Source organism: Carcharodon carcharias, chromosome 6 (genome assembly GCF_017639515.1).
Source record: "Carcharodon carcharias isolate sCarCar2 chromosome 6, sCarCar2.pri, whole genome shotgun sequence".
NCBI classification, from domain to species: Eukaryota; Metazoa; Chordata; class Chondrichthyes; order Lamniformes; family Lamnidae; genus Carcharodon; species Carcharodon carcharias.
Genome location: NC_054472.1, coordinates 173,163,090 through 173,187,008, shown reverse-complemented (window position 1 = coordinate 173,187,008; position 23,919 = coordinate 173,163,090). Strand labels below are relative to the sequence as shown.

At 43.2% G+C, this 23,919-nt stretch overlaps 1 protein-coding gene across 1 annotated transcript in view; it reads right to left on the bottom strand.

Annotated features, from left to right (window-relative positions):
• Positions 1 to 4,005: 4,005 nt before the first annotated feature.
• LOC121279309 (probable aminopeptidase NPEPL1) overlaps positions 4,006 to 23,919 on the bottom strand; it is a 48,784-nt gene continuing 28,870 nt past the window's right edge. The window contains exons 8-12 of the mRNA XM_041190454.1: positions 17,141 to 17,241; positions 16,553 to 16,676; positions 14,810 to 14,986; positions 10,371 to 10,481; positions 4,006 to 6,132 (exon numbers count right to left, since the gene is read on the bottom strand). Coding sequence (XP_041046388.1) covers positions 5,971 to 6,132; positions 10,371 to 10,481; positions 14,810 to 14,986; positions 16,553 to 16,676; positions 17,141 to 17,241 — 675 coding nt within the window. The 3' untranslated portion in view covers positions 4,006 to 5,970. The remainder of the gene's footprint in view (positions 6,133 to 10,370; positions 10,482 to 14,809; positions 14,987 to 16,552; positions 16,677 to 17,140; positions 17,242 to 23,919) is intronic.

Genomic DNA, 23,919 nt, shown 5'->3' with positions numbered 1-23,919 from the left:
CAATCATCCACTACCACTCTCTGTCTTCTCCCACACAGCCAATTTCGAATCCAGTTTACAACCACTCCATGGATACCAAGTGTCTGAACATTCTGAACTAACCTCCCATGTGGGATCTTGTCAAAGGTCTTACTAAAGTCCATGTAGACAACATCCACAGCCTTTCCTTCATCTACTTTCTTGGTAACCTCCTCGAAAAACTCTACAAGGTTCGTTAAACAGGACCTACCACACACAAAGCCACGCTGACTATCCTTAATCAGCCCTTGGCTGTCCAAATAATTATATATCCGATCATTTAGAACACCTTCCAATAATATACCTACCACTGACGTCAGGCTCACTGACCCTGTAATTACCTGGTTTACTTTTGGAGCCTTTTCTAAACAACGGAACAACATGAGCTACCCTCCAATCCTCCAGCACCTCACCTGTGGCTAAGGACATATTAAATATTTCTGCCAGGGCCCCTGCAATTTCTACACTAGTCACCCTCAAGGTCCGAGGGAATATCATGTCAGGCCCGGGGGATTTATCTACCTTTATTCACTGTAAGGCAGCAAGCACCTCCTCCTCTTTAATCTCTATATGTTCCATGAAACTACTGCTTGATCCCTTCCTTCCTTATACACTATGCCAGTTTCCTGAGTTAATACTGATGCAAAAAAACTGTTTATGATCTCCCCATCTCGTGAGGCTCCACACATAGACGACCACTCTGATCTTCAAGGGGACCAATTGTGTCCCTTACTATCCTTTTACTCTTAATATAATTGTAGAAACCCTTCGGGTTTACCTTCACATTATCTGCCAAAGCAACCTCATGTCTTCTTTTTGCCTTCCTGATTTCCTTTTTTAGTATTTTCTTACATTTTCTATACTCTACAAATACCTCATTTGCTTCTTGTTGCCTATACCTGCTATACCTCTCTCTTCTTCTTAACCAGATCGCCAATATCCCTTGAAAACCAAGGTTCCTTATGCCTGTTAACTTTGCCTTTAATCCTGACAGGAACATGCAAACTCTGCACTCTCAAAATTTCTCCTTTGAATGCCTTCCACTTACTGAACACATCCTTGCCAGAAAACAACTTATGCCAATCCACTCTTCCTAGATCCTTTCTCATTTCCACAAAATTGGCCTTTCTCCAATTTAGAATCTCAACTCGAGGACCAGACCTATCCTTATCCATAATTAGCTTAAAACTAATAACATTGTGGTCACTGGACTCAAAATGTTCGCCTACACATACTTCTGTCACCTGACCTGTCTGGTTCCCTAATAGGAGATCAAATATTGCATCCTCTCTCGTTGGTACCTCTATATATTGATTTAGAAAACTTTCCTGAACACATTTGACAAACTCCATGCCATCCAGCCCTTTTACAGAATGGGAATCCCAGTCAATTTGTGGAAAGTTAAAATCTCCTACTATCACAACTTTCTGTTTCTAACACCGGTCTGCTATCTCTCTACAGATTTGCTCCTCCAATTCTCTCTGACTATTGGGCGGTCTATAATACAGCCCTATTAGTGTGGTCACACCTTTCCTGTTCCTCAGCTCCACCCATATGGCCTCTGTAGACGAGCCCTCCGGGCTGTCCTGCTTACACACAGCTGTGATATTTTCCCTGACTAGTAATGCCACTCCTCCTCCTTTCATCCCTCCCGCTCTATCATGTCTGAAACAACGGATCCCCGGAACATTGAGCTGCCAGTCCTGCCGCACCTGCAACCATGTCTCACTAATAGCAATAAAGTCGTATTCCCACGTGCCAATCCATGCCCTAAGCTCATCTGCCTTTCCGACAATACTCCTTGCATTGAAATAGATGCACCTGAGAACATTTCTATCACGTACGGACCCTTGATTTCTGTCTATACATGCATTCCTCGCTTGACCTTTATCCTCCTCCACCTCACTATCTGCTCTAACACTCTGGTTCCCCTCCCCCTGCAAATCTAATTTAAACTCTCCGGAGCAGCACTAGCAAACCTACCCGCAAGGATGTTAGTCCCCCTCCAGTTCAGGTGCAAACCATCCCGTCGGAACAGGTCCCACCTTCCCTGGAAACAGAGCCCAATTGTCAAGAAACATGAAGCCCTCCCTCCTGCACCATCTCCTTAGCCACGTATTTAGCTGCATTATCCTCCTATTTCTAGCCTCACTAGCAGGTGGCACGGGTAGCACCCCTGAGATCGTAACCCTGGAGGTCCTGTCCTTCAACTTAGCACCTAACTCCCTAAACTCTCTTTGCAGGACCTCCTCCTCCTCCTTCCTATCCACGTCATTGGTCCCTACATGGACCACGACATCTGGCTGCTCACCCTCCCTCCTGAGAATACTGAGAACTCAATCCGAGATATCGCGGACCCTGGCACCAGGGAGGCAACAGACCATCTGGGATTCTCGATCTCTCCCACAGAACCTCCTACCTGTCCTCCTAACTATCAATTCCCCTATCACTACTGCTCTCCTCTTTTCCCTCCCTCCTTTCTGAGCTGAGGGTCCAATCTCGGTGCCAGGGATGCGACCACTACAACTTGTCCCTGGTAGGTCGTCTCCACCAACAGTATCCAAAACGGTATACCTATTGTTGATGGGAACGGCCACAGGGGTGCTCTGCTCTTTCTGTCTATTCCCCTTCCCTCTCCTGACATTCACCCAGCTGCTTGCCTCCTGACTTTTGGGGGTGACTGTCTCCCTGAAACTCCTGTCTATTACTGCCTCTACCTCCCGTATGATCCGAAGTTCATCCAGCTCCAGCTCCAGTTCCCTAACTCGGCTTCTCAGAAGCTGCAGCTGGATGCACCTTTTGCACGTGTAGTCATCAGGGACAATTGTGCTGTCCATGATTTCCCACATGCTGCATTCGGAGCACTTGACTGCCCCAACTGCTGCCTCCATTACCTATTCCTAACTTACTTAAAGGACTTTACGCGGCCGTACCCCACTGGGAGCAAGCAAGATTAAATTCCTGATTCAACAAGGGATGAATGAATAAACTAGACACTCAGACAGAATTGAGACAAAAGTGTTTGGAATGGAGTTGACAGCAGGCTAGTAAAAAAGTCTGAAACGCCCAGTGTTACTTGACACCACTGTGCATCTCGTATATAAGTCAGTCTTTGACCATATAGAGATTTTTTTGTAAATTTGTAATGATTAACATGGTTTTCCAGCACATTTTGGAACTTAGGAGGACTTAATCATCACAACTCGGACTTGTTTTGTGAATGCCCATTTGCCAAAATGAAGCAAAAAGCTAAGCCCAGGAAATGCATAGGGAAGCAAGATGAACACTTAGGGTGGCATTTTACAGTGCCACTGGTAGGTTTTAAGGTGATGGGTGTCTAGTAAAATGCAGCGTGTCACCTGCATGCTGCCTACGAATCCGCCCCTGATGAGTCTTGTGTTTTATAAGGGATGGAAGAGGCGTTGGGCAACCCGCCCACCCTGAGGCCATGATCTTATTGAATGGTGGAGCAGATTCGAGGGGCTGAATGGTCTACTCCTTCTATTTCTTATGTTTCTTAGGCTTATTGAGGCCGTTAAGTGAAATTTGAGTGTCTCCACACCTCTCAAACCCAGCCGCCCAACTTCCTCAGTCCTCTCACTGGGGTCAGTTAGCCAGGCCCCTGCTGATACACACGGGATTACCTTCAGTCTGGCCTTCGTCTTCTTCGGGAACAAGCTGCAGTTCCAGCAGTGGCCACCACACAAACCTAGCACTGCTGAGATTATAGAGCTGCTGGCCATCTGACTGGCCAGCTGGTCTCCAAGGAGGGATTTCTTCCATAGATGTAGGCAGATGTCTCAGCCTTAGTCAACTAACACCCCACTGACCGTAAAATGGCTGAAGGGCAGCCGGTATTGGCAGGGAAGGGTTCCCGCCAATGTTTCATGTGGCAGGGTGGGAAACCTGACCATCCAAAAAATCCTACCCTTGATTACAATCATGATTGCAATGTCAGATTCACTAAATAGACAGAATAATCTTGCAAAGTGTCAAATTGTTTTATATGCATCATTTCAAATACATAAAACTATACAAAAATTGCTTTATGTTTGGACAAGACAAATCTTCACATAAATTGTTTTACAAGTATATGTGAGGTAGAGCCAAGACAAATTTGATAAACTTATTACAACTTTTAGCTATTCTAGATTTAATCAGACATGATTAATTCTCTAAATTTAAACTGAGCAGCATTCATATAACTCATTTGCAAAAATTCTTCTTTTTCATTCTTGCGACAGGGAGAAAGACAGAGTTTGAGTCACCTTGTAAGCAATCAATGTGACCTCCAACAATCGATCTCAAGCTTTATGGGCTCCACTGTGCAAATCTGGCCAACAGTAGTTTCTAAAGTAAATACATTTCATTGAAGTAAAAAACCTGACCTTGTCCAGAATAATATAATCCCCAATCCCTGTCAGACACCATGTAAGAAATGGTGGGAATAAAGGCATTGCAATCTTTAACGAAGCTCACATCTGGATTTTCAGTTCAATTAATATCATTTTAAAATCCCATGATCTTTCAGCCATAGTACACACAAAAGCATCTATGTTTTCCTAAAAGAATGCATGTTTAAGGCATTGATCAAGTCAGATTAAAAAGTTTGGTAAGACTGATAAGACACGTGGCATTCTTAAAAGGGAAGGCAAGTCTGAGATGAAGCAAAATTTTTAAAAGGGCGGTGTGTATCTTTTACACAAAGAAAAAATACACCAACTAGAATTTGCTGATATTTTTGGAAATATGTTACTTTCATGGTTCACAGAGAGCGTCATGTAGGGTACCTCTTCTTGCTCTACTGCTCCAGTGGCTTCTCAATAGTGATCATTCCTATGCTGACAGGGAAGAAAGTGCAAAGCCTCAACTTCAGATTGGCCTGAGAATTATTCTAGATTTATGAGCCCGAGGATACCATGCAGTTAGATTAATATGCTGCATCCATGGAGAGTCCCATTAACCTTGGGGCTCCCATAGTTCTCAATGGCAGCTCACACTGGCCAGAGGTCTCAGCCCCCATCATTTTCAACAGTCTAGCTCCTGGACTCAAGGGGACACACTAAGTTGGCAAAACTACCACAGTGGCCTAGAAGGCACAGCTACTCAATTAGACAGTCTTCAATAAAATAAAATGAATTAAAAAAGGAAAACTCTGCTAACTATTATTTTATATGAAATGTACTCTTTAAGAATCATGGAAGTGTAATTCAAGTACTGCAGCCTTGTCTAAATACCTGAGTGGATGCCAAATGAAGACATTTTCCCCAACAACACAGAAAAACAATTCCTGGATTCAGTGACAATCCTTTAGCTTTAATATAGCCCATTTATTTGCTCCAAGGTGATGGGACTGTCCTGTCACCCTTCTCTCATTAGAAGGGGTGAGAACTGAACTCCTCTGGTAACATCTGGCAGTAGGCTGGAAGGGCATACAAAAGCAGTAGAGCTGCTGAGAGCCACTGATGAAGATCCATAAGAGTGATCCATAATCAGTTTATAGACGAAATTACAAATGCTGCAAAACCCAACCCCCAAGGCAAGCATGGACATGATCAGATTTTTTGTCCGTGTATCTCAACTTAAGAGAAATGAAACTGAAAATAAAATATTCAAATATCCTAGAATGTGGGTGAAGAATCATATTTAAGTTATGCAAAAAGTTGCAATTTTTTTTGCGAGCCAATAAATCACAAGCTATAGTAATAAAGCCAAAGTGATACAGATTTCTACTGGCCATTTGAAATTCAAACTTGAAACATGATCCAACTTATGTCTATAAATGCCAGTACCTGGCAAATTTACACCATCAAGGGTGTAGCTAAAATAGATGCTGTGTGAACCTAAATACTAATGCGTAAGCTTAATTCAAAAGAGATGCCTCACACTGGCTCAGCAATTGTCCACATCCAAATCCATACAAAAAAGAACGAACATAATCTCAAGCGGAATTCATACCAGTCGTCTCTTTTTGGAGCAATTTTCCATTGAATCATCACCTGTTGTAGTGAAGTTAACACCAATTGGTGAAATAAAGTTCAATAATGCATCATCTGTTGCACGACCAAACAATGCTAGAAGAAGTGCTACCCCATAGCCTGTAGCACGTGCTCCCTGATGGAAAAAATGTAAACGTTAGTTTTCCTGTTCTTACACTCTTTGCCCTGTTTACAGAGAAATGTGAAAATCAACTGCAATGGAACTGGGATGAGGAGAAACTTCTTCAGACAGAGGATTGTGAAGCTTTGGAATTCTCGAGAGAGCTGTGAATGTTAGGTTGCAGTCTAAGGGAATCATGGGATATGGGGATAGATTGGGAGAGAGGAGTTGAGGGAGAAAATCTGGCATGATCTTATTGAATGGCAGAGCAGGCTCAAGCAGTCATATAGCTTACTCCTATGCCCCATGTTTTTAATGGAGAATCCTCCTCAGGAAGCTTCTTAAATGCGCACTTAGAAAAAAATCCTTTGCATAGAGAGGAACAATTTTACATTATCCCATCTTTTTGAGCAAAATTAAACCTTTACAATAAACTATTATAAATTAAACCTCTAAAATGAGACTAAAATAGTACAGGAGATTTGAAATGTCAACAACACTAAAATGTCACTGTAAAACTGAAAAACAATTCTCTTCCAAAATCAATTTGCCTTGCTGCTGTAGTGGCAGGTGATTGGTCACCATATACCCTGCTCTTCATTTAAACCACTCCGAACATTCTCAAACTGCCAACACCAACCCCCCTCCTCCACCACTCCCGAGTTCTCCTCAGGCCTACCTGCCTTGAGCAGTCTTGGAGCCACTGTGGCATCCATGTTTTCCCAGACCCAGGCATCATTAATCCCTCTCCTCCCAAGAGCAGAACTGAGAAATAGATGTAGAAAGAAGTAGAAAATAGAAGAGCATAGAAGTAGTTGCAGAAAAAAATTTGGCTGAACACCACCACAGAGGAAATAGTATGTAAATATCTGCAGCTTTAAGTTCACAAAATTAAATTAAAATGGAATTTCAGTCAGTCAATTACACTTGAAGATATAAACAAATTGGTTTACTACACTAATATGCATTTGGAGATATGGTATAGATTTTACTGAAAGCCTCTGTACCGTTGGGACGGTCTCTACCTGAACCGATCTGGGACCAATGTTCTAGCGAACAGGGTAAATAGGATGGTCAACAGGACTTTAAACTAGAAAGTGAGGGGGGAGGGAAGGGTAAAACTCCAAGAATTATGGCTAATGGGAAACAAAGCAGCAGGTTAGCGTGTAGGAGGGTGGATTCAATTTCATGGAAAATTATGAAAAAACTGAAAAGAAAGGAGAGCCCAGGAGAGGCTATTAAAATCCCCAGAACAAAAAATAGGACAGAGTGTTTGGAAAGAGCTAGGAATCTAACTTCAAGCACATCAGATAAAGGGACGACAATGAGAAAGGAGATGGGAAATATAGGACTGAAGGTTTTGTATCTGAATGCACCCAGTATACGAAATAAGGTAAATGAGCTTGTGGCGCAGATTGAAATTGGCAGGTATGATGTGGTGGGCATTACGGAGACATGGCTGCAAGGGGATCAGGACTGGGAGCTAAATATCCAAGGATATACATCCTATAGAAAAGATAGGCAGGTTGGCAGAGGGGTTGGGGTAGCTTTGTTAGTAAGAAATGAAATTAAATAGATAGCAAGAAATGACGTGGGGGTGAGATGATGTAGAATCTGTATGGGTAGAGTTGAGGAACCGCAAAGGTAAAAAAAACATAATGGGAGTTATGTACAGGCCTCCGAACAGTAGTCAGCATGTGGGGCACAAGAGACACCAGGAGATAGAAAAGGCGTGTAAGAAAGACAAGGTTACACTGATCACGGGGGATTTCAATATGCAGGTAGACTGGGAAAATCAGGTTGGTAGTGGATCCCAAGAAAAGGAATTTGTGGAATGTCTACGAGATGGCTTTTTGGAGCAGCTTGTGGTGAAGCACAGTAGGGAACAGGCAATTCTAGATTTAGTGATGTGTAATGAGGCAGATTTGATAAGGGGGCTTAAGGTGAAGGAACCCTTAGGAGGAAGTGACCATAATATGATAGAATTTACCCTGCAATTTGAGAGGAAAAAGCTGGAATCAGATGTAACGGTATTACAGTTGAATAAAGGCAACTACAGAGGCATGAGGGAGGAGCTGGCCAGAATTGACTGGGAGATGAGCTTAGCAGGAAAGACAGTGGAACAGCAATGGCAGGAGATCCTGGGAGTAAATTTGGAGACACAGCAAAAGTTTATCCCTAGGAAGAAGAAGCATACTAAAGGGAGGATGAGGCAACCATGGCTGACAAAGGAACTCAGGGACAGTATAAAAGCTAAAGAGAAAGCATACAATGCGGCAAAGAGCAGTTGGAAACCAGGGGATTGGGAAGCCTACAAAGACCAACAGACGACAACTACAAAAGAAATAAGGATGGAGAAGATTAAATATGAGGGTAAACTAGCCAGTAATATAAAAGAAGATTGCAAGAGTTTTTTAAGATATATAAAGGGTAAGAGAGAGGCAAAAGTGGACATTGGGCCGCTGGAAAATGATGCTGGAGAAGTAGTAGTGTGGAACAAAGAAATGGCGGAGGAACTGAATAGGTACCTTGCATCAGTCTTCCCGGTGGAAGACACGAGTAACATCCCCAAAGTTCAAGAGAGTTGGGGGGCAGAGGTGAGTATGGTGGCCATTACCAAGGAGAAGGTGCTAGGAAAACTGAAGGGTTTGAAGATGGATTACACCCCAGAGTTCTGAAAGAGATAGCTGAAGAGATAGTGGAGGCGTTAGTGGTGATCTTTCAGGAATCACTGGAGTCAGGGAGGGTCCCAGAAGGCTGGAAAATCGCTAATGTAACCCCCCTGTTTAAGAAGGGAGTGAGGCAAAAGACGGGAAATTACAGGCCGATTAGCCTGACCTCGGTCATTGGTAAGATTTTAGAGTCCATTATTTAGGATGAGATTTCAGAATACTTGGAAGTGCATTATAAAATAGGGCAAAGTCAGCATGGTTTCATCAAGGGGGGGGTCATGCCTGACAAATCTGTTAGAATTCTTTGAGGAGGTAACGAGTAGGTTACACAAAGGAGAGCCAATGGATGTTATCTACTTGGACTTCCAGAAGGCCTTTGACAAGATGCCGCACAGGAGGCTGCTCAGTAAGATAAGAGACCATGGTGTTAGAGGCAAGGTACTAGCATGGATAGAAGATTGGCTGTCTGGTAGGAGGCAGAGAGTGGGGATAAGGGGGTCCTTCTCAGGATGGCAGCTGGTGACTAGTGGAGTTCCGCAGAGGTCAGTGTTGGGACCACGACTTTTCACTTTATAATTAATGATCTAGATGAAGGAACTGAGGGCATCCTGGCTAAGTTTGCAATTGATACAAAGATAGGTGGAGGGACAGGTAGTATTGAGGAGGCGGGGAGGCTGCAGAAGGATTTGGACAGGTTAGGAGAATGGGCAAAGAAGTGGCAGATGGAATACAACATGGGGAAGTGTGAGGTCATGCACTTTGGTAGGAAGAATAGAAACATAGACTATTTTCTAAATGGGGAGAGAATTCAGAAATCTGGAGTGCAAAGGGACTTGGGAGTCCTAGTCCAGGATTCTCTTAAGGTTAACTTGCAGGTTGAGTCGGTAGTTAGGAAGGCAAATGCAATGTTGGCATTTATTTTGAGAGGACTAGAATATAAAAGCAGGGATGTGCTGCTGAGGCTTTATAAGGCTCTGGTCAGATCACATTTAGAATATTGTGAGCAATTTTGGACCCCGTATCTCAGGAAGGATGTGCTGGCCCTGGAGAGGGGACCAGCGGAGGTTCACGAGAACGATCCCAGGAATGAAACATATGAGGAACGTTTGAGGACTCTGGGTCTACATTCGATGCAGTTTAGAAGGATGAGGGGGGATCTGATTGAAACTTACAGAATACTGAAAGGCCTGGATAGAGTGGACATGGGGAAGATGTTTCCATTAGTAGGAGAGACTAGGACCCAAAGGCACAGCCTCAGAGTAAAGGGAAGATCTTTTAGAATTTAGATAAGGAGAAACTTCTTTAGCCAGAGAGTGGTGAATTTATGGAATTCACTGCCACAGAAGGCTGTGGAGGCCAGGTCATTGAGTGTATTTAAGACCGAGATAGATAGGTTCTTGATTGGTAAGGAAATCAAAGGTTACGGGGAGGAGGCGTGAGAATGGGGTTGAGAAACTTATCAGCCATGATTGAGTGGCGGAGGAGATTCGATGGGCCGAATGGCCTAATTTTTGCTCCTATGTCTTATCGTCAAAAATAACTCATGCTACTGCTGTATAGAGATAAACTAGTATTACTTACAGTGTGGACTGGGGAAGCCATGTCAATATGCACCCAGACTCCTGGCCAATCAAAACCAATATGTGCTTCAATAAACAAGCCTGCACATGAACTCATAGCATTGGCTCGATCCTATAATAAAACAACCAGATTAGATTTGAGTTAAATCCATTCAGCTGGTTTCCTTCTGCAATTAAACACAGTTTGCAAGAAAATGCTTGTTTATAAGTAATCTCTATGTGTTCATATATTGAACATTTGTGAATAAAAACATAGAGCAAAATATAAACTAGTTTACAGATACTCTTATAAAATCATAGAAATTTACACCACAGGAGGCCCATCATGTCTGTGCCACTGAAAAAGAGCTATCCAGTCTCATCCCACTTGCCAGCTCTTAGACTGCAGTCTTAAAGGTTACAACACTTCAAGAACCTTTGCGAGTACTTTTTAAATGCGCTGAGGGTTTCTGCCTCTACCCCACTTTCAGGCAGTGAGTTCTAGGCCTCACTAATGGCTGAGTGAAAAAAATTCTCAACTCCTCTCTAATCCTTCAACTAATTCCTTTAAATCTAACCTGTTAGTCATTGGCCTCTCTACTAAGAGAAATAGGTCCTTCCTATTACCTCAATTATACAACCTCAAATCAATTCATACAGGCCAGTGCAAAAAGACAAGGCTGAAGCATTTTCAACCAACTTCACCCAAAATTGCCGAATGGATGATCCATCTCGGCCCCCTTCAGAGGTCCCAGCATCACAAATGCCAATCTTTAAACAATTCGATTCACTCCACGTGGTATCAAGAAATGGCTGAACGCACTGGATATGGCAAACGCTACAGGTTCTGACAATAATCCAGCAATAGTACTGAAGACTTGTGCCCAGAACTAGCCACGCCCCTAACCAAGCTGTTCCAGTACAACTACAACACTGGCATCTATTTGGCAACGTGGGAAACTGCCCAGGTATGTCCTGTCCACAAAATGCATGACAAATCCAACCCGGCTAGTTATCATCCCATCAGTCTACTCTCGATCATCAGTCAAGTGTAAGATGTCGTTGACAGTCTATCAAGTAGCACTTACTCAGCAATAGCTCACTGATCCTCAGTTTGGGTTCCACCAGGGACACTCAACTCCTGATCTTATTACAGCCTTGGTCCAAACATGGACAGATAAGCTGAACTCCAGAGGTGAGGTGAGAGTGACTGCCCTTGAAATCAAGGCAGCATTTGACAGAGTGTGGTGTCAAGGAGCCCTAGCAAAATTACATTTGTTGGGGATCAGGGGGAAAAGCCATTCACTGGTTGGTTCACTAGCACAAAGGAGGATAGTCGTGGTTGTTGGAGGCCAATCATCTCAGCTCCAGGACATCACTGCAGGAGTTCCTCATGGTAGAGTCCTAGGCCCAACCATCTTCAGCTGCTTCAAAAACTTGCCTCCATCATAAAGTCAGAAGTAAGGATGTTCACTGATGATTGCGCAATGTTCAATACCATTCGCAACTCCTCAGATACTGAAGTCCTTGCAGCAAGGCCTGGACAACATTCAGGCTTGGGTTGATAAGTGGCAGGTAAGATTTGCACCATGTAAGTGCTAGGTAGTGAACATCTCCAGCAGGAGATAATCTAACCATCTCCACTCAAGATTCAACAACATTACAATCGCTGAATTACCCTACTATCAACATCCTCGGGGTTAACATTGACCAAAATCTTAACTGGACTAGCCATACAAATAGTGTGATAACAACAGCAAGCCAGGTGATGGGAATTTTGCAATGAATAACACACCTTCCAACTCCCCAAAGTCTATCCGCCATCTATAAGACACAAGTCAAAATTGTGATAGAATATTCCCCACTTGCCTAAATGAGTTCCAACAAGACTCGAATCTTGACTCAATCCAGGACAAAGCATCCTGCTAGATTGGCACCTCATCAACCACCTTAAATATTCACTCCCTCCACCACTGACACAATAGCAGCAGTGTGTACCATATCCAAGATGCACTGCAGCAACTCATCAAGGCACTTTTGACAGCACCTCACAAAGTCATGACCTTTACCACCTATTGGGACAAGGGCAGCAGACTCATGCGAACACCACCAGCTGCAAGTTTCCCTTCAGGTTGCACATCGATCTGACTTGGAATTATATCACTGCTTATTCACCGTTGCTGGGTCAAAATCCTGGAATTTCCTTGCTAACAGCATAGTGCGTGTACCTATTACAGACGGGTTGCAGCAGTTCACCACCTTCTCAAAAGCAATTAGGAATGTGCAAAAAATGCTGGCCTTGCCTGCAAAATTCATAGCCCATGAAAGAGTTAAAAAAAAACCTAAATCTCCCCTCAGCATTCTCTTTTCCAAAGAAAATCAACCCAGACTGTCCAACTTTGCCTCCTAGGTAAAATTTTTGAGTCCTGGCAATACCCTCATGCATCTCCTCTGTACCCTTGCTGAGGTCACATTCTTCCTGTATTGCAGTGACCAGACTATACACAGTACTCCAGCTGTGGCCTAGCTAGTGTTTAATAAAGTTGTAGCATAAATTCCTATTCTTATATTTTAAACCTTGGCAAGTAAAAGTATCCCACACACAACCTTAACTTGCTTACCAACCTGTCCTGCTACCTTTGAGAATCTGTGGGCATGTATTCCAAGGTCCTTCTGCTCCTCCACACTTCTCAGTATCCTATCCTTTATTGTGTATTCCCTTGACTTGTTTGCCCTCCCCAAATATATTACCTCACACTTTTCGAGGTTAAATTCCATTCGTCACTTCTGTTTAGTCCATTTTTATTGTTCTTTCATGGGATATGGGTTTCCCTGACAAGGCCAGCAATTGTTCCCCATCGCTAACAGCCCTTGAACTGAGTGCTTGATAGGCCATTTCAGAGGACAATTAAAAGTCAACCACATTGCTGGGATCTGGAGTCACATACAGACTAGACAGCAGATTTCCTTCTCTAAAGGACATCAGTGAATCAGATGAGTTTTTGCAGCAATTGATGATAGTTTCATGGTCACCATCACTGAGACTAGCTTTCAATTTCAGATTTTTTTTAACTAAATACTTAAATTGGGATTTGCACCCATTGTCCCACAGGATTAGTCTAGGCCTCTAGATTACTAGCCCAGTGACACTATGCCATCATCTCCAATACACACACACCACAAAAAGCAAGAATTTTCTTTAAGATTCTAAGGCTCATCCTATAACTATACAATCATCCCCTTACTTATTTTAATTTAAAATCATTTAAAATCAAGAAAAATGTGCAAAGTGTCCAGGTTGTTAAAGTTCTGATGACAGGTTATCGACCTGAAACAGTATTTCCAGCATTTTCTGCTTTTATTTCAGATTTCCGGTATCCACAGTATTCTGCCTTTCAATTTTTGTCATAAAGGCCCAACAAATTCACTAATATTCTTGTAGGACTCGAGTATGGTCTGGCCTGGTCTCTTTATTAGATCGACAATATATAATTGACTCATTCCCTTTTGAAATGACATTGCAAGCCACTCAACTATGGGACAATAAATACAAAATAGGATCATAAGGGAAGTACTGGACAGAATTATTGCCAACAACCAGAAATTAAATCTTCACAAGAATGTTGTGATGAAGATTTTGTCCATGGTTCACATTAGTATTTTGGAGGTAATGTTTAGTTCCAGGAAGATTAAAGTTTAACTGTAGAAAATACACTTAAAAGACTGGGCCATATTGACTTTAGGGGTTAACAGCTAGAAAGGTAAGAGCCATAGCAGGTAGGCTTACTTAGCTGGAGACATGATGTCTACACTGTTTGCAAAGAAGTTCAGTCCAGAGAGACGTTTTGTTTTGGGAGTTTGAGCTAAATTAGTTTAAAAGCATTCAGCGGACCCTGAAAGGCTACGTTGTTGGGTCAGTTTCAACCCAGTTCCTAGCAATCCTTCGTCTTACAGCAGAAAGCTGACCCTGACTGACAATCTATTCAGAAATGTCAAATGGATGGAGGGCAAGGGAAGTGGATGTAGGATAGAATGTTAGTTAGATGATGGTGTTAAAGATCATTGTTGGGACAGACCTTACCTCTGCATGCAGCGATTATAAGTTTGAAGCGAACTCTGGGTACTTAAAATGAAAGATGTTTAATTTCCCAACTCTGACATTCCTCACCTTAATAAAAGCTGTTTTTACACCTTCATTTGGTACAAACATTAGGACCTTGTAAACTGAATAGCAGTTATTTAGTTTCTTCAGTATAGTAAAGGTGAGGATGACTGGATTGACCAGTTAGTTCTTCTGTTAAATTTTACACTAGAGTCTACTTTGCAAATCAATGAAGAATGCTCTATATAGAACAACTATGTCTCACAGAGAAGCTACACAAATCTAAAATAATGAACAAAACACAATCATCCCAACTAGAGGTGCCCATCTGGTTAGCTTTGTTTAGTCCATTAACTTACGGCCACAAAATTTTTCATGTCTGCCACAGCAGAAGTAAATTCGCTGAAATGCAGTTCAGGACAGTAAACCATCGGCTGCACAAGATCACCACTGTTCTGCCCGGCTTTTACACAGGCGCGTTCCCATTCTTCACTATTGGTCAGCAATCCAGCATGGTATTTTCCAGTAGCAATACCCTAGTTAAAAAAGAAAAATCATGCAAGATTTGTTCACTTAGCTACAACGTATTGAGAGCGAATTCAGTAGTCTGATACGATCATAAAGGTATCACCTATTAACCATATAGGAGCCAAAATCTGAAAGTAGGACAAGTTGGATTGGCGAAAGACAATTTATACACCAGTTTTATAAATTACTTCCATCCAAAAATGAATTGGAAGGCTCTACATTGTGACAGAGGACTAGTAGGAGAGTTTGTACTCAGAATCCTCTAAATAAGGCTAGCAGAAGTGCTTAAATTTTTTTTTTACTTTTGGGCTGATGTTGCACATCACCAATGGTCAACTGCAAGTGTCACTAGGAACAGACTGCCCTTCTTGACCAGCAAGTGGGCAGAGTAAGGACATTGCACAATGATGAGGGGGATACTAACAAAAGAATTCTGGTGTGACTGACTCCCAGAACCAACTAAGCTTCCCAAGGCAAACAATGCGTTTTTAGTCAAACCTTGTACTCAACAGTAAGTTGGGTTTTCACATTAAACAATTCTCCGACATGATTATAACCATCCTACGCCCTCAACCGATGTGCAATTGAGCAAATTCCAAGTAACTCTATTGTTCACTGAATAGTAAATAAAATGCAAAACAGTTGCTGGCGTAAGGCTTAATGCCTTGAAAATATAAATCAGCTAGTAATGATATTGCTTATATTTAACAGCTGCTTTTTTTTATCTTCAATTGTTCATAATTAGTGCTACACGCCCAATGGAAACTACTACTTCCAGTTAAAATACCACTCCAATAAAATGCACTCCAACATTATTGGGGGGGGGGGGGAGTGGGGGGGTGGTGGTGAGGAGGGCAGGAGCAGGCGCGTGCAGGCACACATCCGATCAGCGCCCCCAATTGGGGGTGCGCCGCCGTTTTACATGGACGGGCCATTTAAGGGCCACCCATCGTGACGCCAGCCAGGAAGCGCTATGCACTCCCTGTGCGGGAGGGGAGGGTGGGAATTCCCTCAGCCGAGAGTGCGTTCTTTTGCGCATGCACACGAAGGAGCACACTCATCTCTCTGAGGCTAAGTGCTGCCTCAGGGAGATCAGCACCAAATTCAAAAATGGTCAATGCACAAAATTAAAATTTCCCTGACATGTCCCCTCGTGTGGCACTGTCACACGAGTTGTGACATGTCCATCACTTTCATTCAAACGTTTATTAAATTTTTTAAAACCTACATGAAACCTCATCCCCCCAGAGCTCCCGGCCTGCCCGCCAACCTTATGGTTGGACGGGCAGGTCCATTAACTAGCTCAATTACTTTTTAAATGGCCTCAATTGGCGTTGACAGGTCGGCGGACGGACAGCTGATTCGGCTGCACCCTTGCCGACCTGAAAATTGAAATGACGCGGGGCGATGTCGTTAGTTCTGCCCGACATCATCCTGCATCATTTTACGTGTCGGCGAGCAGGCCCCGCCCCTCGCTCGTCAACCTCAATATCTTGCCCTTGGAGTTTATGTAAATTAAGACTAGGATCAGAATATATGAATGCTTGGCTATTGTAATTGGAATGTTTACCTACCTGAGCTCCAGTTAAAGTAGCGATATCTAAGATGATGTCTGCTTTGAGATCTTTACAAGCATACGACACCCCATCAGCCAAAACCAGGCGACCCTCTGCATCTGTGTTATTGACCTCAACAGTTCTATTGAATAATGAAGCTTTGGTAAGCTGAAGATTAGAACTGATATTGCTTACATCTTGAGTTAAAACCTCACTTCATTTTGTTCATACAGCCACAGCGTTTGCAAGATTAGGATGTGGAAAGTAGTCATGGGTTGTAGAAAGCATAGAATTGCAAATATCCAAAGCAATAAACCAGTCTGAGCACCTAACCAAAATATTAACAAACAGCATTCAAGTCAACTTCGTAATCTCTTCTAAAAGCTACTGAAAGAATAAAATCCGATAATAAAAGTGATCTTACTATTTTACATCCTGTATTCTGATTACACATTCAAGTGAACCAGTAGATGCACATTACAAGATATTACTAAGAGAACTAAGTTGAAACAAAACCTACTCCTGCTCCTGATTCTTTTGTTCTTGTTCTTTTTTAAGACAAAACTGAAGGACTATGCATTTCAGCGTGTCACTCCATTAACTCACTTTCCAGAGTACAGCTGGTGAATGTCATCTGGTCTTGTTGCATTAGCTCCAACAGCATTCTCAGCCAAGCAGAACAATGCATGCAAGTTCTCTTTAAAACCCTGATTTAAAAAAAATAAAATTGTTGAACGAGTGCCCTTAAGCACAAAAGGTTATTAACAACACATTTTAAAGTAGAATCTAATTGTAAATAGATTATGTAGTTTAGTAATCAGCAACACATTTTGAGTTGCAACCAAATTCAATAAATCACCAACATGTAATTTTTCTTCATTATATGCACTACATAATTAGGCACCATGTAAGATACTTCATGAAGATAATATATGAATTGATGCAAATATGCCATATGTTAGAGAAAAACAGAAAATGTAAACTGCAGGGGTAAACACGTTTTCTTTATAAATATTATATATGTAAAGTATATATGGGAGGGCGTGGCAAATTGTGAAACATATTTTGAAAGAAAGATTAGGGAAATAAACTACACCTTAAATGATAACACTTTAAAGTTGAGAAGTAGAGGGAGCTTGGTGAACAGAACATTAAAAGCAGTAGCTCAAACCAATAAGGCCATGAGAAAGGCAAACTGAATCTTGCTTTAGCATCTTTGGCAAATAGTGAAAAAATAAATTCGATCATTAGATTAGATAGGATTGGAAGTGTTTTAGAAACCAGCAAAGGGCTTCCAAAAAGTTGATAAAAAGGGGAAAAATATAATATAGTTAGCAATATAAAAACAGATTGTAAGTATATAAAAAGGAAAGGAGGAGCTAAGCGAGGTTGACAAAGATGTCATGGACACAAGACAAAGGGAGTGTTAAAAGTAGTGGTAAAGGCTGAAGAAAGTGCTGATAGTTCCATAAAAGTAAGATAACAGAATGTTAATAGCAGAACAAGGGCCAGCGGTAATGAAAGCACAACATAGAAACAAGTGACAGGTGGCCCTGGGGGTGGGGGGGGGGGGGGGGGGGGGGGGGGGGAGGGGGCGGGGGGGGGGGGGGGGGGGGAAGACTTTTTTTAAAAATGCACAAACATATAAAAAATAAAAATAAAAGGAAATAAAAATTAAACTTTAAAAACATGGGTTAAAAAAGGGTTAAAAGTCAAGGAGAGAGTTCATGATCTGAAGTTGTTGAACTCAATGTTAAATCCGGAAGGCTGTAAAGTGCCTAGTCAGAAGATGAGGTGCTCTTCCTCCAGTTTGCGTTGAGCTGCACTGGAACAATGCAGCAGGCCAAGGATGGACATGTGGGCATGAGAGCAGGGTGGTGTATTGAAATGGCAAGCAACAAGAAGGTGTGGGTAATGCTTGCGGACTGAGCGAAGGTGTTCCGCAAAGTGTTCACCCAGTCTGCGTTTGGTCTCCCCGATGTAGAGGAGACTGCATTTAGAGCAGCGAATACAGTAGACCAAATTGAAGGAGATGCAAGTGAAGCACTGCTTCACCTGAAAGGACTGTTTGGGGGCCTTGGACAGTGAGGGGAGAGAAGGAAAAGGGGCTAGTGTTGCACCTTCTGCGATTGCATGGGAAGGTGCTGTGGGAAGGGGGTGATGAGTTGGGGGTGATGGAGGAGTGGACCAATGTGTCTTTATCACTTATTTACACCATTAACACTCTTATGTCCATGACATCTTTGTCAATCTCTCCTTGGTTCCCACCTATCCCTGACCTTGCTCCACCTGCTCCAGCCCCTCTTAAACAGTAAAAAATCCATCACATTCTACTTCTCTTTAGCTCTGAAGAAGTCATATGGGCTTGAAATGTTAACTCTGTTTCTCTCTCCACAGGTGCTGCCAGACCTGCTGAGTTTTTCTAGCATTTTCTGTTTTTATTGCTGTCGTTCCACACACTCTTACTCAGCATGGCCATAAACTGCAGCTTTTGCAATGCACATGTTGACTTCAGCATCAAGTGACAGATTGTTGGTGATTGTGGAGCCTAGATATGTGAAGGCATCAACAACCTCTGGGATCACATTGCTGATTGATGGTGGCAAATTCCCATTTTTAATGCCTCAATTGAACCTGCCTCCACCACACTCTCACGCAATGCATTCCAGACCTTAACTACTCTCTGCGTGAAAAGGTTTTACCTCATGTCATTTTTGCTTCTTTTGCTAATTACTTTAAATCTGTGTCCTCTCGTTCTTGATCCCTTCACAAGTGGGAACAGTTTCTCCCTATCTACTATGTCTTGACCCCTCATGATTTTGAATACATCTAACAAATCTCCTTTTAGCCTTCTCTTCTCCAAGGAAAACAGTCCCAACTTTTCCAATCTACCTTCTTCACTGAAGTTTTTTTTTATTCGTTTATGGGATGTGGGCATCACTGGCTAGGCCAGCATTTATTACCCATCCCTAATTGCTCTTGTTCAGAGGACATTTAAGAGTCAACCACATTGCTGTGGGGCTGGAATCACATGTAGGCCAGACCAGGTAAGGACAGCAGATTTCCTCCCCTAAAGGACATTAGTGAACCAGATGGGTTTTTACAACAATCTGGAATTAAAAGTCTAATGATGACCATGAAACCATTGTCAATTGTTGTAAAAACCCACCTGGTTCACTAATGTCCTTTAGGGAAGGAATTCTGCCACCCTTACCTGGTCTGGCCTACATGTGACTCCAGACCCACAGCAATGTGGTTGGCTCTTAAATGCCCTCTGAACAAGAGCAATTAGGGATGGGTAATAAATGCTGGCCTAGCCAGCGACACCCACATCCCAAGAACGAATAAAAAAAAACTGACAATGGTTTTATGGTCATCATAAGATTCAAATTCCACCATCTGCTGTGGCAGGATTTGAACCCGGCTCACCAGGGCATTACCCTGGGTCTTTGGATTACTTGTCCAGCGACAATACCACTATGCTATCACTTCCCCCGATCCCTGAGACCATCCTTGTGAATCTTTTTTGCACTCTCTCAAATGCCTTCACTTCTTTCCTAAAGTGCAGCGCCCAGAACTGAACACAATTCACCAGCTGAGGTCTAACTAGCGTGTTATACAAGTTCAATAATAACCTCCTTGCTCTTGTACTCTATGCCCCTATTAAAAAGCCTAGGATACTGTGTGCTTTATTAACCACCCTCTCAACCTGTACTGCTACCTTCATTGACATACACACCCAGGTATCTCTGCTGCTGTACCTCTGTCAGGGTTGTATCCTTTATTTTATATTGTCTCTCCATGTTCTTCCTAACAAAAATTCATTTTAAAAAGAGCACAGTGAGCGAGGCGAGTTCGTTTTAAAAAGAGCGCGGTGAGCGAGGGGAGTTCATTGTAAAAAGAGTGCGGTGAGCGAGGGGAGTTCATTGTAAAAAGAGCGCGGTGAGCGAGGGGAGTTCATTGTAAAAAGAGTGCGGAGATTGAAAATAAAAGGAGGGGAAGCTGAAGAGGAGCGGATGGTGTGTGAGTGGCCCAGTGAAGGAGTGGAGCTTTGAGGCTTTAGCTCGAGAGGCTTCGGTGAGCAGAGGCTGAGGACGAGCTTGCTCCCAGTGGGGTAGGGCCGGGTAAAGTCCTTTAATTACATTAGGAGTAGGTAATGGAGGCAGCAGTTGGGGCAGTCGAATGCTCCGAATGCAGCATGTGGGAAGTCGTGGACAGCACAATTGTCCTTGGTGACTACACCTGCAAAAGATGCATCCAGCTGCAGCTCCTGAGAAGCCGAGTTAGGGAACTGGAGCTGGGGCTGGATGAACTTCGGATCATTCGGGAGGCAGAGGCAATAATAGACAGGAGTTTCAGGGAGACAGTCACCCCTAAAAGTCAGGAGGCAGGCAGCTGGGTGAATGTCAGGAGAGGGAAGGGGAATAGACAGAAAGAGCAGCGCACCCCTGTAGCTGTTCCCATCAACAATAGGAACACCGTTTTGGATACTGTTGGTGGGGACAACCTACCAGGGACAAGTTGTACTGGTCAACTCTCGAGGCTAGACCCTCAGCTCAGAAAGGAGGGAGGGAAAAGAGGAGAGCAGTAGTAATAGGGGATTCGATAGGGGGACAGAAAAGAAGTTCTGGGGGAGAGATCGAGAATCCCGGATGGTCTGTTGCCTCCCTGGTGCCAGGGTCCACGATATTTCGGATCGAGTTCTCAGTATTCTCAGGAGGGAGGGTGAGCAGCCCGATGTCGTGGTCCATGTAGGGACCAATGACGTGGATAGGAAGGAGGAGGAGGTCCTGCAAAAAAAGTTTAGGGAGTTAGGTGCAAAGTTGAAGGACAGGACCTCCAGGGTTGCGATCTCAGGAGTATTACCTGTGCCACATGCTAGTGAGGCTAGAAATAGGAGGATAATGCAGCTAAATACGTGGCTAAGGAGATGGTGCAGGAGGGAGGGCTTCATGTTTCTGGACAATTGGGCTCTGTTCCAGGGAAGGTGGGACCTGTTCCGACGGGACGTTTGCACCTGAACTGGAGGGGGACTAACATCCTTGCGGGTAGGTTTGCTAGTGCTGCTCCGGGGGAGTTTAAACTAAATATGCAGGGGGAGGGGAACCAGAGTGTTAGAGCAGATAGTGAGGTGGAGGAGGATGAAGGTCAAGCGAGGAATGCATGTATAGACAGAAATCAAGGGTCCGTACGTGATAGAAATGTTCTCAGGTGCATCTATTTCAATGCAAGGAGTATTGCCAGAAAGGCATATGAGCTTAGGGCATGGATTGGCACGTGGGAATACGACGTTATTGCTATTAGTGAGACATGGTTGCAGGTGCGGCAGGACTGGCAGCTCAATGTTCCGGGGATCCGTTGATTCAGATGTGATAGAGGGGGAGGGATGAAAGGGGGAGGAGTGGCATTACTAGTCAGGGAAAATATCACAGCTGTGCATAAGCAGGACAGCCCGGAGGGCTCGTCTACAGAGGCCATATGGGTGGAGCTGAGGAACAGGAAAGGTGTGACCACACTAATAGGGCTGTATTATAGACCGCCCAATAGTCAGAGAGAATTGGAGGAGCAAATCTGTAGAGAGATAGCAGACTGATGTAAGAAACAGAAAGTTGTGATAGTAGGAGATTTTAACTTTCCACATATTGACTGGAACTCCCATACTGTAAAAGGGCTGGATGGCATGGAGTTTGTCAAATGTGTTCAGGAAAGTTTTCTAAATCAATATATAGAGGTACCAACGAGAGAGGATGCAATACTTGATCTCCTATTAGGGAACCAGACAGGTCAGGTGACACAAGTATGTGTAGGCGAACATTTTGAGTCCAGTGACCACAATGTCATTAGTTTTAAGCTAATTATGGATAAGGATAGGTCTGGTCCTCGAGTTGAGATTCTAAATTGGAGAAAGGCCAATTTTGTGGAAATGAGAAAGGATCTAGGAAGAGTGGATTGGCATAAGTTGTTTTCTGGCAAGGATGTGTTCAGTAAGTGGAAGGCATTCAAAGGAGAAATTCTGAGAGTGCAGAGTTTGCATGGTCCTGGATGATTATGTGGTGAATTGGATCAGCAAGTTTGCTGATGACACTAAGATTGGAGGCATTGTGGACAGCGGGGAAGGCTTTCAAAGCTTGCAGAGGGATCTGGACCAACTGGAAAAATGGGCCAGAAAATGGCAGATGGAATTTAATGCAGAAAAGTGTGAAGTGTTGTATTTCGGAAGGACAAACCAAGGTAGGACATACACAGTAAATGGCAGGGCACTGAGGAGTGCGGAGGAACAAAGGGATCTGGGAGTTCAGATACATAGTTCCTTGAAAGTGGCGTCACAGGTAAATAAGGTTGACCACCTTAAACCAGCTTATATTTCACCCCTTCCTGGGATTCGCCTAGTTCTGTCGAAGGGTCATGAGGACTCGAAACGTCAACTCTTTTCTTCTCCGCCGATGCTGCCAGACCTGCTGAGTTTTTCCAGGTAATTCTGTTTTTGTTCTGGATTTCCAGCATCCGCAGTTTTTTGGTTTTTTGTAAAGAAAGCTTTTGGCATACTGGCCTTCATAAATCAAAGTATTGAGTATAGGAGTTGGGATATTATGGTGAGGTTGTATAAGACATTGGTGAGGCCAACTTTGGAGTATTGTGTGCAGTTCTGGTCGCCTAACTACAGGAAGGATATCTTTAAGATTTAAAGAGTGCAGAGAAGATTTACTAGGATGTTGCCGGGTCTTAAGGAGTTGAGTTACAGAGAAAGATTAAGCAGGTTAGGACTTTATTCCTTGGAGCGTAGAAGGATGAGGGGAGATTTGATAGAAGTTTACAAAATTATGAGGGGTATAGACAGAGTAAATGCGAGTAGGCTCTTTCCACTTAGATTAGGAGAGATAAACACGAGAGGACATGGCTTTAGGGTTAAAGAGGAAAGGTTTAGGGGGAACGTTAGGGGGAACATCTTCACTTAGAGTGGTGAGATTGTGGAACGAGCTGTCATCTGACATGGTAAATGTGGGCTCACTCTTAAGTTTTAAGAATAAATTGGATAGATACATGGATGGGAGAGCTCTGGAGGGTTATGGACTGGGTGCAGGTCAATGGGACTAGCGGAATAATATTTCGGCACAGACTGGAAGGGCCGAATGGCCTGTTTTCTGTGCTGTAGTGTTCTATGGTTCTAAAATGAATCACCATATATTTCTCCACATTAAACTTCATCTGCCACCTCTCCACCCATTCCACCAACTTGTTTATGTGCTTTTGAAGTTCTACACTATCCTCTGCGCATCCAATGCTTCCAAGTTTCGTATCTGAAAATTTTGAAATTGTGCCCTCTACCCCCAGGTGTAGGTCATTAATATTGATCAGAAGGAGCAAGGTCCCAACACTAACCCCTG